General features: G+C 37.2%; 2 protein-coding genes across 2 annotated transcripts in view; one reads left to right on the top strand and one right to left on the bottom strand.

Annotated features, from left to right (window-relative positions):
• Positions 1 to 2,183: 2,183 nt before the first annotated feature.
• HENMT1 (HEN methyltransferase 1) lies at positions 2,184 to 8,889 on the top strand. The gene is made up of 6 exons (XM_057429074.1): positions 2,184 to 2,340; positions 3,255 to 3,367; positions 4,184 to 4,318; positions 4,711 to 4,893; positions 6,443 to 6,620; positions 8,485 to 8,889. Exons 1-6 carry the CDS (start codon positions 2,224 to 2,226, stop codon positions 8,887 to 8,889), a joined length of 1,131 nt encoding a protein of 376 aa, XP_057285057.1. The 5' UTR covers positions 2,184 to 2,223.
• Positions 8,367 to 15,220, bottom strand: part of EEIG2 (EEIG family member 2) — a 35,692-nt gene continuing 28,838 nt past the window's right edge. The window contains exon 11 of the mRNA XM_057429071.1: positions 8,367 to 8,526. Within this exon, the coding sequence (XP_057285054.1) occupies positions 8,430 to 8,526 (97 nt within the window). The 3' untranslated portion in view covers positions 8,367 to 8,429. The remainder of the gene's footprint in view (positions 8,527 to 15,220) is intronic.

The raw sequence follows: 15,220 nt of genomic DNA, 5'->3' as shown, positions 1-15,220 counted from the left end.
TCCATTATAGAGAGTAACAAATCCATCTGCAAGCATAGGAGCTGTACTGAGGCATACAGCACCTGGCAGTACCAGCACGATCAGGAAGAGGATTTTGCCTTTTTAGTATAAAAATTAGTGGCCACCACTACTTCCAGTCACCTTTTAATACACTGAGGGAAGCTGGCACAGGTGGATCTCTGGGTGCTCATGTGCTGGTAATGATAAAATCATCCAGGTCGGAAAAGACCTTTAAGATCAAGTCCAGTCTTTACTCCAGGGCTGCCGAGTCCACCACTAAACTGTGTCACTAAAGGCTTCATTTATACAGTTCTAGAATACTTCCAGGGACAGCGATTCCACCACTTCCCTGGGAAGCCTGTTCCAGTGCCTGAGCACTGGCTCTGTGAAGAAATTGTTCCTAATACCCCATCTAAACCTCCACTGGTGCAGCTTGAGGCCGTTATTTCTTGTCCTATCACTTGTTATCTGGGAGAAGAGACCAGCCCCCACCTCACTACAGCCTCCTTTCAGGTAGTTGTAGAGAGGGTAAGATCCCCCCGAGCCTTCTTTTCTCCAGACTAAAGAGCCCCAATTCCCTCAGGTGTTCCTCATCACACTTGTGCTCCTGTTCCGTTAAACATTAGAGGACACCACCCTACATTAAAAGAGGTAAATAGAGGTTTTGCCGCACTGTTCTGGCGAGCTGCAGCTCGGGATGGGAACACCTAGCTCCCTGTTAAAGGGTAGCGGTTTCCCAGCGCTCCCGACGACCACGGAGAGTCGAGGCGCTTCCGCCCGAAGGAGTAGGTGTGACTGCGAGAACCCGCACGGGGTGGAGAGCTTTTGACACAGGCGCCCCTTCTTAGGTGCTCTGGCGAGAGCCTGCCCTCGGCTCCCGCACGCTCTCTTCGCAGGGTAGGTGGTTGCTTCCTCGAGGTAGGGAGAGAAAATGGAGGGAGGGGTGCGGGGGAGCCTAAAGGCAAGGGCAGGGGTTGAAAGGAAAGCTATCGAGAGGCCGGGGAAGGCCAGCGTCGCTCCGCCATACACGTTGTGGCCGCTGCGGAGGGTGGCCCTTTGGAGAGACAGGAGGGCCAGCGCCGGGCTGGCGTGGCTGCCTTGAGGCAGCACTGGCGAGGGCTGAGGTAGCCGCGGCCGAGCTTGTGCAGAGTCTGGGGAGGGCCGCGGCGCAGCCTACGGGCGTGGAGCGTGTAGGGGCCTGGAGGTGGGCGCTTGCGAGCGAGCTCCTCAGCAGGCTTATTTTGCTCCTGGGGAGATGTGTGATTGTCCCGAACACTGAGGCCGCTTCTTCTTTTGATATATATATATATTTAAAATAGATTTACATTTGCATATGTAGGACCTTATGGTGTGTTCACGTTGTCCGCAGGCTCAGCCTAGTTGCTTTGGTTAGCTGAGCCTGGTGTTCATTAGAGCCGGTGGTGAGCTGGGAGTTCTGTGCCCACGGTCTTTTACTTAATGCGATTCCCGTGGGAGCTCCGTCATCGTTCATTAAGGCCTTATTTTTAAGTTTAGTGGGGGTATTTCTTGTTCAATATTTATGTGCATTGGAGTGTAGTTTTTAGTAAAAGGTGGGAGAGTTGGAATTGCACTAACGGCTGTGACTCTTACTGCCGTGTTGGATTATGTTAATTTATAAAATACAGGCACTAATAACAAGATTTAGCTCATAGTAAATCTAAAGCTGAGGCCCAGCAGAGCATTGCTTTTTGTGCTATATAGTAGTTATTCAGGTATTTTCTACTGACTGTTCCATTGTAGAAATTGTATAGAGCTGCCTGTACACAATTCTAGATACAAAGTAATTTGAGTTGCAAGATAAAGGAAATAATAGGTGAGAGGCAAGAAAGCAGGCACCTCAGTGAGAAATTACCAATTTTTCCTCTCCTGCCAAAAGAGTTAAGGAAGATGAAATAAGCTGTAGCTGTGTAAACACTAGGTAGGTATGCTGGATAGAGTGTGATAAATTATGTAACTTTGTTTAATGATTGCATGTATATATATAATGGTTCATTAAAACCTTACTTGCATCATATGTGGAGGGAGCAGCTAGTGCCTAATCTTGCTAAATGCTATGGTTTTGACGTTCTCTGGATAGAATGGGGATCAAGTCTACCTCTGCTTAATTATGAATTGCTGAAAACAGCCAACTGTAATTTCATATGTTGTAAAGTAATCTGAAAGATAAGTGTTACCTTTCTATTTCAGTATTAGGAAAATATTATGGATAAGAGCTTTAAGGAAGAAAAGTTTACAGGATTTACTAAATTTACACCTCCTTTGTACAGACAACGTTACCAGTTTGTTAAAGATTTAGTGGGGAAATACAAACCTAAGAAGGTTGGTATGTTTTGTCTTTTTATGTTAAAAATTTAAGGCAAAAAAAAAAGACATTAGGTCATTAGGTATTTCAGTAATAACCCTTATGCCCCCCAGGGCTGTTGTTTTGATACTCATTTTGAAAATTTAAGTAAGTTAAACTATATACATGGTGTTGTGTATTGTCCACTCTTTTCTAATGTGTCCATCCTCTGAAAATGCAAGAAGTTGCAGAATACCTCTGTCTTCAGGTATAGGTTTGAAAATGGTGTTAATGTCTTAAGGAGCATGCAAGAAATTTATGAGAAATACTGTAGCGGTGCATTTATGTATTCATAGATGTAGAGGTCATGGCACTGAGATCTGCTTTTAGATATAACAATGAATGTTGCATTTTTGTTTAAGTGTTTGAATTTTCTGACTTGGGATGTAAAATGTTGTGTGTGTGTAAACTTTGTTTACCTACAGGGTTAGAGGTAGGCTGAATAGAAACAACTCATGACTTGTGCATCAAGAGCTGAGCCCTCCAACCTTGACTTTGGACTGAGAAAGAACAGTGGGGTTTGGTTTGTATTCACAGTGGTTTGGATGGAGAGCAGTCCAGTGAAAAACAGTGAACATGAAAACTGCCACAGCTTTCATGCTTGAAACAATACCTTATTGTTACTCATGTGGAAGATAATCTTCAGAGTCAGTGGAATGTTCTATGTGTGCTTGCTTATAGCTGTAAAAACAGAAAGTTAATGCATTTAAAGTATCTTGTTGGGTCTTCAAAGAAATTTCAAATCCTGCTTGCAGCTGTACATTTTGGTTATGATTTTGAAATGCTTCATTTTATCATTAAAGAGTTACTTTGAAATAAATAGAAAATTTGTTATGAACGGTGAAATTATTTGGAAATGCACAGCATTGACACATTAATATCTAATTTACAGGTGGCAGATTTAGGATGTGCTGACTGCACGCTTCTTTGTATGCTGAAATTCTGCAGTTGCATTGAAGTGTTAGCTGGGGTAGATATCTGTGGAAGTGTAATGAAAGAGAAAATGTAAGCTCTTGCATTTTGTTAATTTAAGGTTTGTGTTTGGCTTGACCTGGTGGCATGTTATGTTGTTTTATGTAAAGAAAGTCAAAATAAGGGTAAATGTGGAAATACCAGCTTGGCAAATGAAGAGATATCTATTGTTGTTAGCTACATTGCACCTGTGTCCGTGCAGCTGGCTGTAGATGTGCTTAACATCACCTTACGTGGCAGAGATCCAAGTCATGGAATAGCCCTGAAGGTGTGTTGTGTACACATGGGAAATACAGCATTTGTGAAGGTACTTTACAAATTTGCATGTTATCTGAGTACCATGGAATTTGTAGAATCAGCTATGTTAGAAGAGACGTTTAAGATGATCAAGTCCAAGCATTACCCCGGGACTGCGAGGTATTACATTTCATGTTTGTGTGTTTTGTGTGATGCAGTATTTCAGAATGAAATTTGCTCATACATTTTAGTTGTTTTTATTTGGGAAAATCAGTCAATATGATTGCCTGATAATTTCCCCCAAATTCCTCTAAACTAGGTCTAGAGCTGAGCTACTGTAAAAATTACAAGCATCTTTCCAAATAGCTTGAGAGTACAGCAGAAAGTTTTGTAGGTAAAGGACAACTGCTGGATTTTCTGTCTCGCTGTAGATAGTCATAAAAAGTGTTTGTATTAGAAAGTTTTTTTGCTTTTTGTAAATCCCTGTAAAATTGTTAACCTTTTTGAGATTTGCAAGGGGTCTGTGTAAGGGGTTAGCTAGTTCAGTTGCATGCACAGTTTATCTTGCCCTAAGGTCCTTTCTGTAACATTGTATTTTCAATACCTTTGTAGGCATAGGTTGTTTCCTCTTCCTGGTGATTATTTGCAACCACGTGAAAGATCCCTAACTGTTACCTTGCATCATGGTTCAGTTGCCCATAAAGATCCTTGCATGCTTGGTTTTGACTTGGTAACGTGCATTGAACTGTGAGTATTAAGCCAACATACTAAGTTCATTAGGGCCTGGTTTGGAATTTGTCTGTATTAGAAACAGAGTTGATCAAACCTTACAATGAAGAGAGTAGCAGAGTATGTCATCTTCCAACTTGTGCTTAAATTAAGCATACTAAGAAACTGATGTGGTGCTAGCTTAATGGCAGGAAAAGATATTGATGGAAAAAGTACACAATGAAGGAGGAAATTGGCACTGTGGCTGAGTGGCAGCTTAGAGGTTTTTGTCTGTGACAATGCCACTATTGCAGTGCTAGGCTTAAAATTCTGAGGTACAGATACGGGTTTAGGGTTTTTTGACTGGTTGTTAAGAAGATTAAGATATAGTAGGGTGTTCTTAAACACATACATAAACTTATCCTTTACAGAATAGAGCACCTGGAAGAACCGGAACTGAAGGAGTTTCCTGAAGTGGTGTTTGGTTTCATGGCTCCAAGCAGGGTTGTTATCAGTACTCCAAATTCTGAATTCAACCCTTTACTTCCACGAGTGAAGTTATTCAGAGATCCAGACCACAAATTTGAATGGACACAGTTGCAGTTTCAACGCTGGTAAGCTTGCTGAATATCACAGCCACCCAGCTTTGAGTGTTCAGTAGTGCGAGAAAGGACTAGCTATGCGTTTTCAAATGGTTTGTATATGTGGTTTGGTGTCAGTGGACTTTCACACCTGATTTGGTGAAACATTTCTTTGCTGTTATAAACAGGTAAGCATATTCTGTGGGGCTTGTATTTTAAGATGGTCGTTGTCTTTCTTTGACTGTAAATAATCTGCAAAAAATGTTTAAAACTTTTATTTTTTTACTATTTTTTAAACGTTTTTGTATGCCTTAATTACAATGAATATGTTTAAAGTGTAAAGTAATAATTAACCTTTGTACATAATAATAGCCTGCTATAGAAATGCTTCCTAAAACCCCAAGGAATGTGCTCAATACGTATGCTGGTATAATCAAAGTGTTCTGTTAGTCCAGATCTTTCTGTAAGAGCATGCCAATAGATGTATCAAATATTCATAGTAGCATAGCATGTTGAATGAGGTTCAGGATAGTTTAGTGGGTCTTTGCTCAATGACAGATTCTATGCAAAGCATCTGTACAGAACAGAGGGTTGCATGAGCTGTATGTTAGTCTAGTATCAGTAGATGAAATAAAAACAGAGGGAATAGGATATATATCCTGTGTTATCATTCAGCTGTCAGGCAGTTGTGGAAGAAAATACATGGTACAGAAAGGATGCCACACCTCAGTAGCTAACTTTTAGTTATAAACAATCTTAAAAAATTTGCCCCTTAAATTAGTGGTTTTTTTTTCTGCCATAGATTTTGAAGCATGGAGTGGTTTTTGACTATGTAGTTCTGCAAAGCTTGAGGTGTATATTTTCCCCTAAATAATGATCCTAAAACCTGCTTGCATTATTAGCTAAAGGATGAATACCTTAGAGACTGCTTATACAACCTAAAGTAAATTTAGGTTCTACTTTTGGATGCATGTGAATTAAAAAATATTGATATTGCTGAATGAGTTTTTTGGAGAATGATTTGAGTAGGTAGTACCATTTTACTTCCCTGCCCCATCGCTTTTTTCACACTGGCTAATGTGCAGTACTAGAAGATTGGTTTTCATTTAGGTGTCATGTACACTGTTGTAACCTTGATTAGGTAGATTTCATTCTTTGTGCATTTGCAACAAACCTCACTTTTCTTACCTATCAATTGGTCTCTTGTTTTGTGGTGTGTATGTCTTTTAAGAGTTCTTTTCAAATAGTTCTCTAAAATTGGTAGGTTTTAGCTTGCTTTCAGTGTATTTAAGACAGTATGTAGCTGTGAACATGCATATTCTATGCAGATACTTGAGAAATAAGTCATGTTTGGTTTCCTAAATTACCAGTACTAAATGAGTCAGGCTGGGGTAGGCATATAACTACAGCTCTGATTCAGCAGATTTTGACAGTGCCTATCTTCAGGCATGTGAATATTGCTTAAAAAAAAAAATCTGCTCAAGCATTCACAGGCTTGGGGTCTTGCTTCTGTTAGAGAATGCATCTTTATCACATTAAAACATGAATGTTTAGTATGACCAGAATGTTTTGTGTTTCTTAGGGCTCTAGAGACTGCTAGACGCCATGGCTACTTGGTGGAATTTACTGGTGTGGGGCACCCACCAAGAGGAATGGAGTATGTTGGGTTTTGTACTCAAATAGGTGTGTTTGTTAAAAAATATCCTCAAACCAGTGTATCCACTCAGTCTGAGAAACCCACTGAAACAGTTTACAAAACCGTAAGTATTATTTTCCCCCTTTAGGAGGGTGACCAAAGGGTAAAATTCAGTATGACCTGGCTGTAAAGGTCTTCTTACTGTGGACTACTGTTACTATCCAATCTTGGCTCTGATTAACACAGTCAGATCAGAAGTCCTAAGTACATGATTTGTGTTTCTAGTTGTATAAAGGCCTTACAGTTTTAGGTTATTTGCCAAATAGCAATATGGATGATCATTCTTACATTAACATAGTGATGTCCTTAGAATGAAAATTCTCTTTCCTCCAGGCATTCTATGACAGTTAGTTTTTCCTCTAATCATATATTTACTTTCATCATGTGGTTGTTGGTGTTAACAGGTGTTTTTTTTAGGTACCTAAAAAATAAAAACCATAGTGGTGTATGTTTTGCAAAAAATGCATAGTCTTATCAAATATATTATGAGAAACAAGGCATTTCCCAGAAATTGGATTGACAGGACCTATTTTGTGTGGTTTGCCGTACTTGTTAACATTTGCTATTACACCCTATTCTCTGTATTCAGGTAGAGAGTTCTAATTTTTGTAGAGGCATGGGATCTTTCCAAGAAACCTGTTCTCTGGCTGTACACATGAAACCTTTTTGCTATTTAGTGCTAAATGGCTTTACCTTTAGATAACATGAGATAATTTTTTGTGTGTAGTCCTCTGCTGTGTGTTGCAGTGTGTCACACCAACAAAGCCCAGTGCATCTAAGTGCCATGTGGTATAAATCAAAGGGAATTTTTTTCTTTTTTGGAGGATAACATGAAGTAACAATGCAAAAAGCAAAGTATATTGATTTGTTTCATTGGGTTGTTTTTTTCCTTGAATCTTAGAAGGCCTTAAATTACTTGTTCAGTGAACATATTCTAGTATTTCTCTTTGTTTAAAGAGTCATATGTATATTCGAGTGACTTGTGACCTGAAGTGAAATGTGAAGATAGGTGAATGTCTGTTAATAGTTTCCAAGCTATGAAGATGTTCTGTACATTTGATATTTTACCTGTCATCTACTGCCCTTAATAGAATTAAGTGGTCTGTAATGTTCATCAAACTTTGATATATGTCTAGGTGACTCACATGTACTAGAAGTTGGTTTTATTGTATTCTGTCATTATGGAGGGAATTTTGACATCGGTGTCCTTTAAGACTTTTATATCTCATCAAATGTCTAGTATCAATTTAGTTTTTATTTAAGTAATTCATGTTAATAAATCAACATTTCAAGAAATAATCAGAAAGTAAGAGGACAGAGTTATAGACTCTGGAGCTTCAGTGGTTGTGTGTTGGTATAAGGCACTTGGCACTTCCTAGTAAACTAATGGGAATAAGACTGCTTAGTTTCCTTAACTGCCTTGGAGTTAATCTCAGTGTAAAACACAGTACAAGTTCACAGATTTTGATGTTAGAGGTGGGCTTTTTTTATCAGTTTTTGCATCTGTGAGAGCATATTTAATGTTTTACTCTGGAAGCAGAATGAAAGACAGAGCTGCAATCCTGGTTTCCAGATCACAGTTCAGAAGTAGTTTAGAATCTGTGTAGATGTGGAACTGTTACCAGAGTCTTAGAATAAGCAATGTGGAAAAGAAGAGAGTGATTAAAAAGAATTGAAGAATTGCAGGTTTTCACCTTGCTTGATCTACAAGTATAGATTGAAGATATAAACCTGATTTTTTTTTTTTAAAGTTCTGTTAACCTGATTGCCATTGTAGTTGTAATACATAGTCATATTGTCTAGTGTTTCTGTTATGTGAAGATGTTTAAAGTAGTAAGCAAAACAGGATTGAATTAAAAATCATGTTCACATTTTAGAAGCTCTTTTTGACAAGCAAATATTGTTCTGTGTTGTCGTGTGCTATAAAGGTCTTCAAAGCAGTGTATCCAAGTCTTGAGGATGAGAAGTACCTGCAGAATGCAGTGGTTGGAGAAGTTATTTTCACAGCACAAATCATTAAGCAAAGTCTGCTGAACTGTTTAATGTCAGAACATGGGGAGTATAATGATGATCCTACTGAGAGAAAATCCAAATTCCAGCCTTCAGTGAACTGCTTCTCAGAAGATCTTGGAAAACTGGCTGTTGAAAAAAGCATGGAATCATTTGTCAGTGGAAATGTGGTTTATATACCTCTTGCAACAATCTTTTCTTTTCCCAGAGTAAATCAACTTTGTGGTACCTTTGAGAGGTTAAGCAAGCTTGTTGCTGGCCAGGTCACATTAAGCAGTGACGGCTCTGCTGTAATGCTCAATACTGAATATGAAGGCAGTTAAATAACAAATTTCTCATGAAGTTGTTAAAATAATGAAATACTTTTTAACTGTCAGTGAAACGGTGTGTTTTGTATGTGAACTAGAATGAAAAAATCTTTTATAAACTTTCCAGTATTCATCCATCAGCACCTCTCTCATGTAGTGAAGATGAGTGCTTCTGACAAAGATCACAGTAACTCATAAGGTTTTCAAGTAGAGCATCAGGCTAAAATCGGGGAATTAACTCCTGTGAAGAAAAAGTTTAAGTATTTCTCCTTGTTTTCTATTATTGTATTGTAGCTGTCATGACTAGATTGGTTTTGATAATCTTTTGTTAGTTCTAAGCATAGTTAATAACACAATTATATTATTGTGCTGAATAATATGACTTGGGCGTAGGTTTGACAAGTTTTTCCTGAATAAGATATAATTTTTAGATGCTGCTTTCAAGATAAGCCCATACTTGGCCTTTGTGAAAACCAGATACTGTTCTGATAAATTGGAATATGCTGCAAATGCTTCTTGTTCAGTAAATTGCATACTTGGGAAGAGTACCATGATGTTGGATGTAAGGTTGGAATAAAAGGTAGATTTAGCCCTGTTGTTTTATCCAGGTTCTTGGTAACTGCTCCTTGGGAAATAACTTGCATCATGTAGCTTTCCAGAAGCTGAAATTAATTTATTTGAAACTGGTATCTTTGACTACTCTGTTTAAAAAGGAAACAAAAAAAAAAAACCCAAACAAAAAGTTCTGTCACTGTGAATGCTGACCTGGCCCCTTTGCACTTGGAAAAATTTTCTATTTCCTCATATAGCTGTTGTCTAAAAAAGTCTTAAATTCAGCAGACGTGAAAGGCAGACATGTTAGAAATAGTTGAGCTTACTGGCTTGGCTAAGGTGACTTAAGTAGAGCTGAACTGCATGTGTAATACACAGTAAGCAAATGTTAGATGATGGGCTTGTGCATCCTTCAAAATTTGTGTCTTCCTAAGATTGGCTTTTTCATACAGGAAGCAAAGCACTGCAGTTATTAAGCTTCTTTGGATACCCAGATTTTTTCACCAGTAATTTTAATACCTCTACTTAGTGTTTCTTATGAGTAAAGAGATGGTTAACTAAAAGGCCTTATTTTGTGCATGCTTCACAATGTCATTTGGCAGCTTGGAATGAGCTGCTGTTATCAGAACTGGTTCCACGTTTATGAAACATGCAAGTTTCACAACTTCCTGAAAACAAATTCTGTGTAAGGGCTGTTTTTTGAATATAGGTGCATTCTACCTTCTCAGTTTTTTAATTTCCTTCTCATCATTAAGGAAAAGGTTAGACATAAAGGGAAAAGGCACCTGTAATTCTCTAAGTTGAGAAATGGTACAGAATCTGTAATAGGTTGAGAATCAGGGAAAGATCTGCAGTGCTCTGTAATTAAATGGTGTAAGAAGCAAGGGTAGACCTGATAGTGCTAGTATGTGTTAATGGCTCAGAAGTGACTTTACTATTGACTTATTGATGAATCTCCCCCAGTTACAAAGCATGAAGGGTGCATGTGCCAGGAATGAAATTCTCAGCAGTTGACGTACAGCTGTTATAAACCAGATTTATGTGAGAAATCAGGTGAGGACTGTGGTTTGATGGAAGCATCCACTCAGAAGTTAGGATTCATGTAATGGAGAAGCAGTTGTCCCATTGCCTTGAAGGCCCCACTCCCCATCTCCTGCTCCTTCCCTTCTGAATGCCCTTTGGACAGCAGTTATGAAAAAACTCAATTTAGATTTTTAAGAATTCATCTTTAATACAATATTTAGAATGGTTTTACTCTTTTTACATTGTGATATGAACTTGCCATAGTTGGTATGTTAACATAAGTGTAAAATTCAGAATTGGTAAATATTTTTAGGACACTAAGAAGTATAGTTGTTTGAGAGTTGCATTGGTTTATTATGAGAAGAGATCTCTGCAGTTCACTTTATGGTTTATTATAGTTAAAAGATTTCTTTTTTTACAATCGTACTTCTTCCTGTGTTGTTTCCTCGTGAAACATTCTATGTTTAGTGTACTTTGTAGCATGATTGATCACTTCAAAATAAGGAAAAGAGATGCTCCTCTTCTTCCATCAGATTTGGAATGATACTTGCTTTGAATTTTGTATTTGGGTAATGTCTAACTACAGGACTGTCTTGTGAACTGACAACTGCATACAAATACCTGCTTGGTTTTCCACAACAGTGTACCCTCTTTGTAGCTACACTTGGAAAATGGTTTATGTGAATATTTGATAGACTAATGTGAAGGGGCCTAAACAGTAATCCAGTTTTTAAGGGGTTCATGGGTCCTCTTCCCCTTGTTAGTTTAGTTTTTAATGATAGCTAAGCTATAGCAAATGCCAATCTTTAATGTTCTTGCTTATGCCTTTCCTGGGAGAGGTTTGAAGTCAGATTGCAGATGTTTGGCCTCATGTGTTCAATGTTTGTTAGTATACCTATGTGTTAGTATACCTATCAAACTGAAGATGCTATTACATAGCATATACAAAAGTATTATTTAGAGAATAAACATTTAAATTGAGATTGCTGTTTTTTATTGAAATAAGCTATTTTGTGTGTTAGCTTACCAGGTTTCCACTGGCTTAAATCAATGTTAAGTAAGTTTTTTGTTAAAGAACTGAACAGCTTTTTCAGGAGCAGTTAAACTGTTTCACAGGATTCACTGTGCATAGCTCTTCATTGTCAGGTTGGTCTTTTGATTAAACTATTATGTATATTTGTGAATAACCACAGTACTTATTGTCTCTCACTTCTTGCAGTTTGAAACTGACAAAAGGTGAATTCTGGTGTCTCAAATGAGCATGCTGAAAGGAAGGTAATGAAGGTGAAATGTTCTAGAATGGCTGTGACAATATCACTGACCAGGAGATGGCACACACATCTCAGGTCACCCTTAGTTTTTTCAAAACTTTAAAAACCAAATAAAGTAGAATAAAAATAAACCCACCACTACAAAAAAAAAAAAACAAAACCCACACACAAAATAAAACAACCCAAACAAACAAAACCACACCACTCCCCACAACCCAAAAATCCCAAAAGCAACCCCAGACCACAGAAAACCAAAAAAATAGTGCAGTACTTTGACTATAACGGGTATAACTTGATAGGTTATCATGCAAGTCAATAGGTCAAATAACTGAACAGAATGTTTCTTATCGCTGTTTTAAGTTAACAACAACAAAGTGAGGAAGTGGTATAAATAAATCCTAAAGATACTGCTTCAGTTATCTAAATAAATAAACCCCTGCAGCCTAGTGGAGAGAGCTGGAGGAGTTAATTGTCTGTCTCCACCAGAGAGTTCTCAAACACATGGATGTGGTAGCTGGTGAACCTCTGTGTTTCTGTCCTGCTGGCCATGGGTTTTCATGGTTTTAGACTCTATTTCATGCTTGTTATCTTTTTATTGGTAAGGGAGGCTTGGATCATTCAGTTACAACTGGAATTTGTGTGACTCATAATGGTTAGTTGTTGGGACTTTTTACTTCTACATAGAGTTCTGTAGTTGGGCAAAGGTTTGCTAGCATTTGCTTGGAGATTTCACATAAAAACGCCCCAAACAGTTAGTTCCTGTTTTCTAGCTTTTAACAAGGAAGCAGTAATGGGAATTGCCGGTCCCACAGAAATGTTAACAGGCATATTATGAGGTGTTTTGCTTTGGCAGATCCTGCTGTGAGGCCACACAGGGAATTGAATCAAGTAATCTGTCACAGAAACTTGCAGTGGGAAGATGAGAGGAGGCCAGAATGAGCAGTTGGGTGGGGAGAAGGCAGAGCTACTCATTTTGCTTCAAGAATTACAGAACATAACGTTTCCTATGCTAATCTTTGTCTCTGTTTTCTCATGGCAGAATGTCTATAAAATCCACTGGTGTTCAGTGACAGTATTTGAAGTACTTCATCTCTGCTTTTTTTTTTTTATGTAGTATCAAGGGAAAATCTTATCCCATATCACAACAATGGTTTTCCCATTGCCATATATATGCACATATATAATATGGCATATGTGTGTATGTAACATTGGTGCATAGCCTTATTTTCATTCACGAGATGTTTTCCTTCCAGACTAAAAAAATGTCTAAATGACACATTTCCTTTACAATATAAATGTCACTAAAACAGTCTGAAAGCATGGAGGTAGAAAAAGCAAAACATTTTAATAAAACCCTTAGTGATTATATTTGCAGCTGCTGGTATTCAGTGAAGTGACTAGCAGCTATGAGTATTTTATGTATATACATGTATACTTTGTGCTTCTGGAGAACTCTCCACTGTGAGATCCTAAACTGAAGTATTAGTTTGCTGATGAAATTTGCCTTTTATCCTGTAAGGAACCTGTTGATTCATAAAACCAGAAGAGAGACAACAACTACAAAAGAAATTCTGGGATATTCTGCTGAAATTTTGGAAACATTGTCTTCTTTGTACTGAAAGACAGTGGAGACTAGAGTTGGTTGTATGTGGTACAGTTACTTCTTTTAATCCTTGCTATATACAATGTGTTGATTATTGAACTGATCCGAGTGCCAAACAGTTTGTATTAAAATTAGCTGCAATTTTCACCAGTCTAGTTTTTTTTTTTTAAGAACAGGTGCTTACTGCAGTACAAAAAGGCTTGGTTATTTTTGAATACATTGATGAGAAAATACTCCAAATAAGTTAGATAAATAAGAAAGTAATTTACAAAGTTATACAAACTGCATAAAAAGTTAAGTAGTAGCAAGTCTGTACACTTCACTGAGGAGGATTGATTTTGTCAGGAGGGTCTATATAGAGTACCCTCACTTTCCCAAAATACTGCTAGTTGTAAAGTCTGCTTAACAATAACTTAATGCTATGCCTCACACTTTAAATTTGATTTTTCATTTGTGTAAACTGACATATCACTTTTCCTCTCTGAGAGACAGATAAATAACTATGTACTAATAACAGTGCTGTTAAATACTTTGGGGACCAGAGATGAAGTTTAGTAAGCTTCAAAGTTGAAAAGCTGTAGGGAAGCTGAGATAGAGACTAACTTCCACTTAAATTAATAATTTTTTCATTAAAAAAGGACAGAATGAAGTAACAGATTCCAAGCTGAAGACATGAGTTTATTGAATGTCTGAGAGATTTGCATTTAAATACAGTGAAAAAAAAAACACCAATACTTCTTGAACAGTTTCCTAAATGAGTCTCCAGTATTCTTATAACACAGTTTACAAAAAAAATCCTACATCTAAATATAAAGGTTATATTCCACTTAAAATATGCACAATCAGAGAGTCACTTCATAGAGTTGTAGCTGTAAGTCAGAACAATAAATTACTAGGATACAGTTTTATTAAAGCTTGATTTCCATGTAAACTTCCATCCTATTTAAAAGATCTGCTCAGGCAAGAAAATAATTGGTTTCCAGTAAACAAAATACCCAATGTGTGGCAGTTAGCTATGTCTTTTAACATAGAATGTTAAAATCTAGGGTATGGAAATACCCTTAAGGATTGCATGAATGGCTATACAATGTTTTTTAAAAATCTGCTTTCTTCAAACTATGCCTGTTTTTCCTAGTAAACTTAAGTAAGCTACCATCTAAACTACTATTAGTTTTAATAAATTTACCACCAAGTGTAGCAGTGTTCAAGAGTGCTAAAAGCAAATAATTTATTAAAGTATCATGCATCTTTTGGCTTGCAGTAGGATTCTTTTGGTACAAAATAGTTATGTAAGAGGAAAAGAAACTATTTTCTGGGAGATATATAGTATATTAGCAGTTACGTAGTTTCTCTTTAAAATTCCTGTGGAGGACAGAAACGGATAATACCACATTTCTATTAAGAGCAGCTAAAATATAACCTTTGTATTAATTATTTTGCCCATTAAAACACTGTAAAAAGATTATAATTAACAGTAGGAAATAAAAGTATTTAAGTACCATATCTGAGAAATAGCTTATATTAATCATATTCAGTAACAGTACTCAGGCTTTAAAATCTGAAATTTCCTTACCCCCCCCAACCAAAAATTGGTGTAATAATTCTTCTATGGATTTATGGAAAACTAAGCCTGCTTTTCCTAATATAATCTATTAAATATGGCCTACTTATACTTCAGTGAAAGGTTGTCAAAGAGTAGATTTTTGAAACATTCAGGACTTTCAGAAATCTCCACACTATTTGTATTTTTATTCAAGCCTTACCAATAAATGAGTAATTTGCAGTTTACAATTAAGTACAGTAGCACCAAGCCTGAATGAGAACTGTCGCCTACCACATCCCTTTCAAAATGGAGTCTTTCATATTTCTTATTGAAAATTTTAAGGGAGCTTTCAGC

The sequence above is a fragment of the Pezoporus wallicus genome, unplaced genomic scaffold (assembly GCF_028554395.1).
Source record: "Pezoporus wallicus isolate ANWC-B61680 ecotype Strahan unplaced genomic scaffold, APGP_CSIRO_Pwel_v1 contig_593, whole genome shotgun sequence".
In the NCBI taxonomy this organism is placed as follows: Eukaryota; Metazoa; Chordata; class Aves; order Psittaciformes; family Psittacidae; genus Pezoporus; species Pezoporus wallicus.
This window is presented reverse-complemented; position numbering and strand designations above follow the sequence as displayed.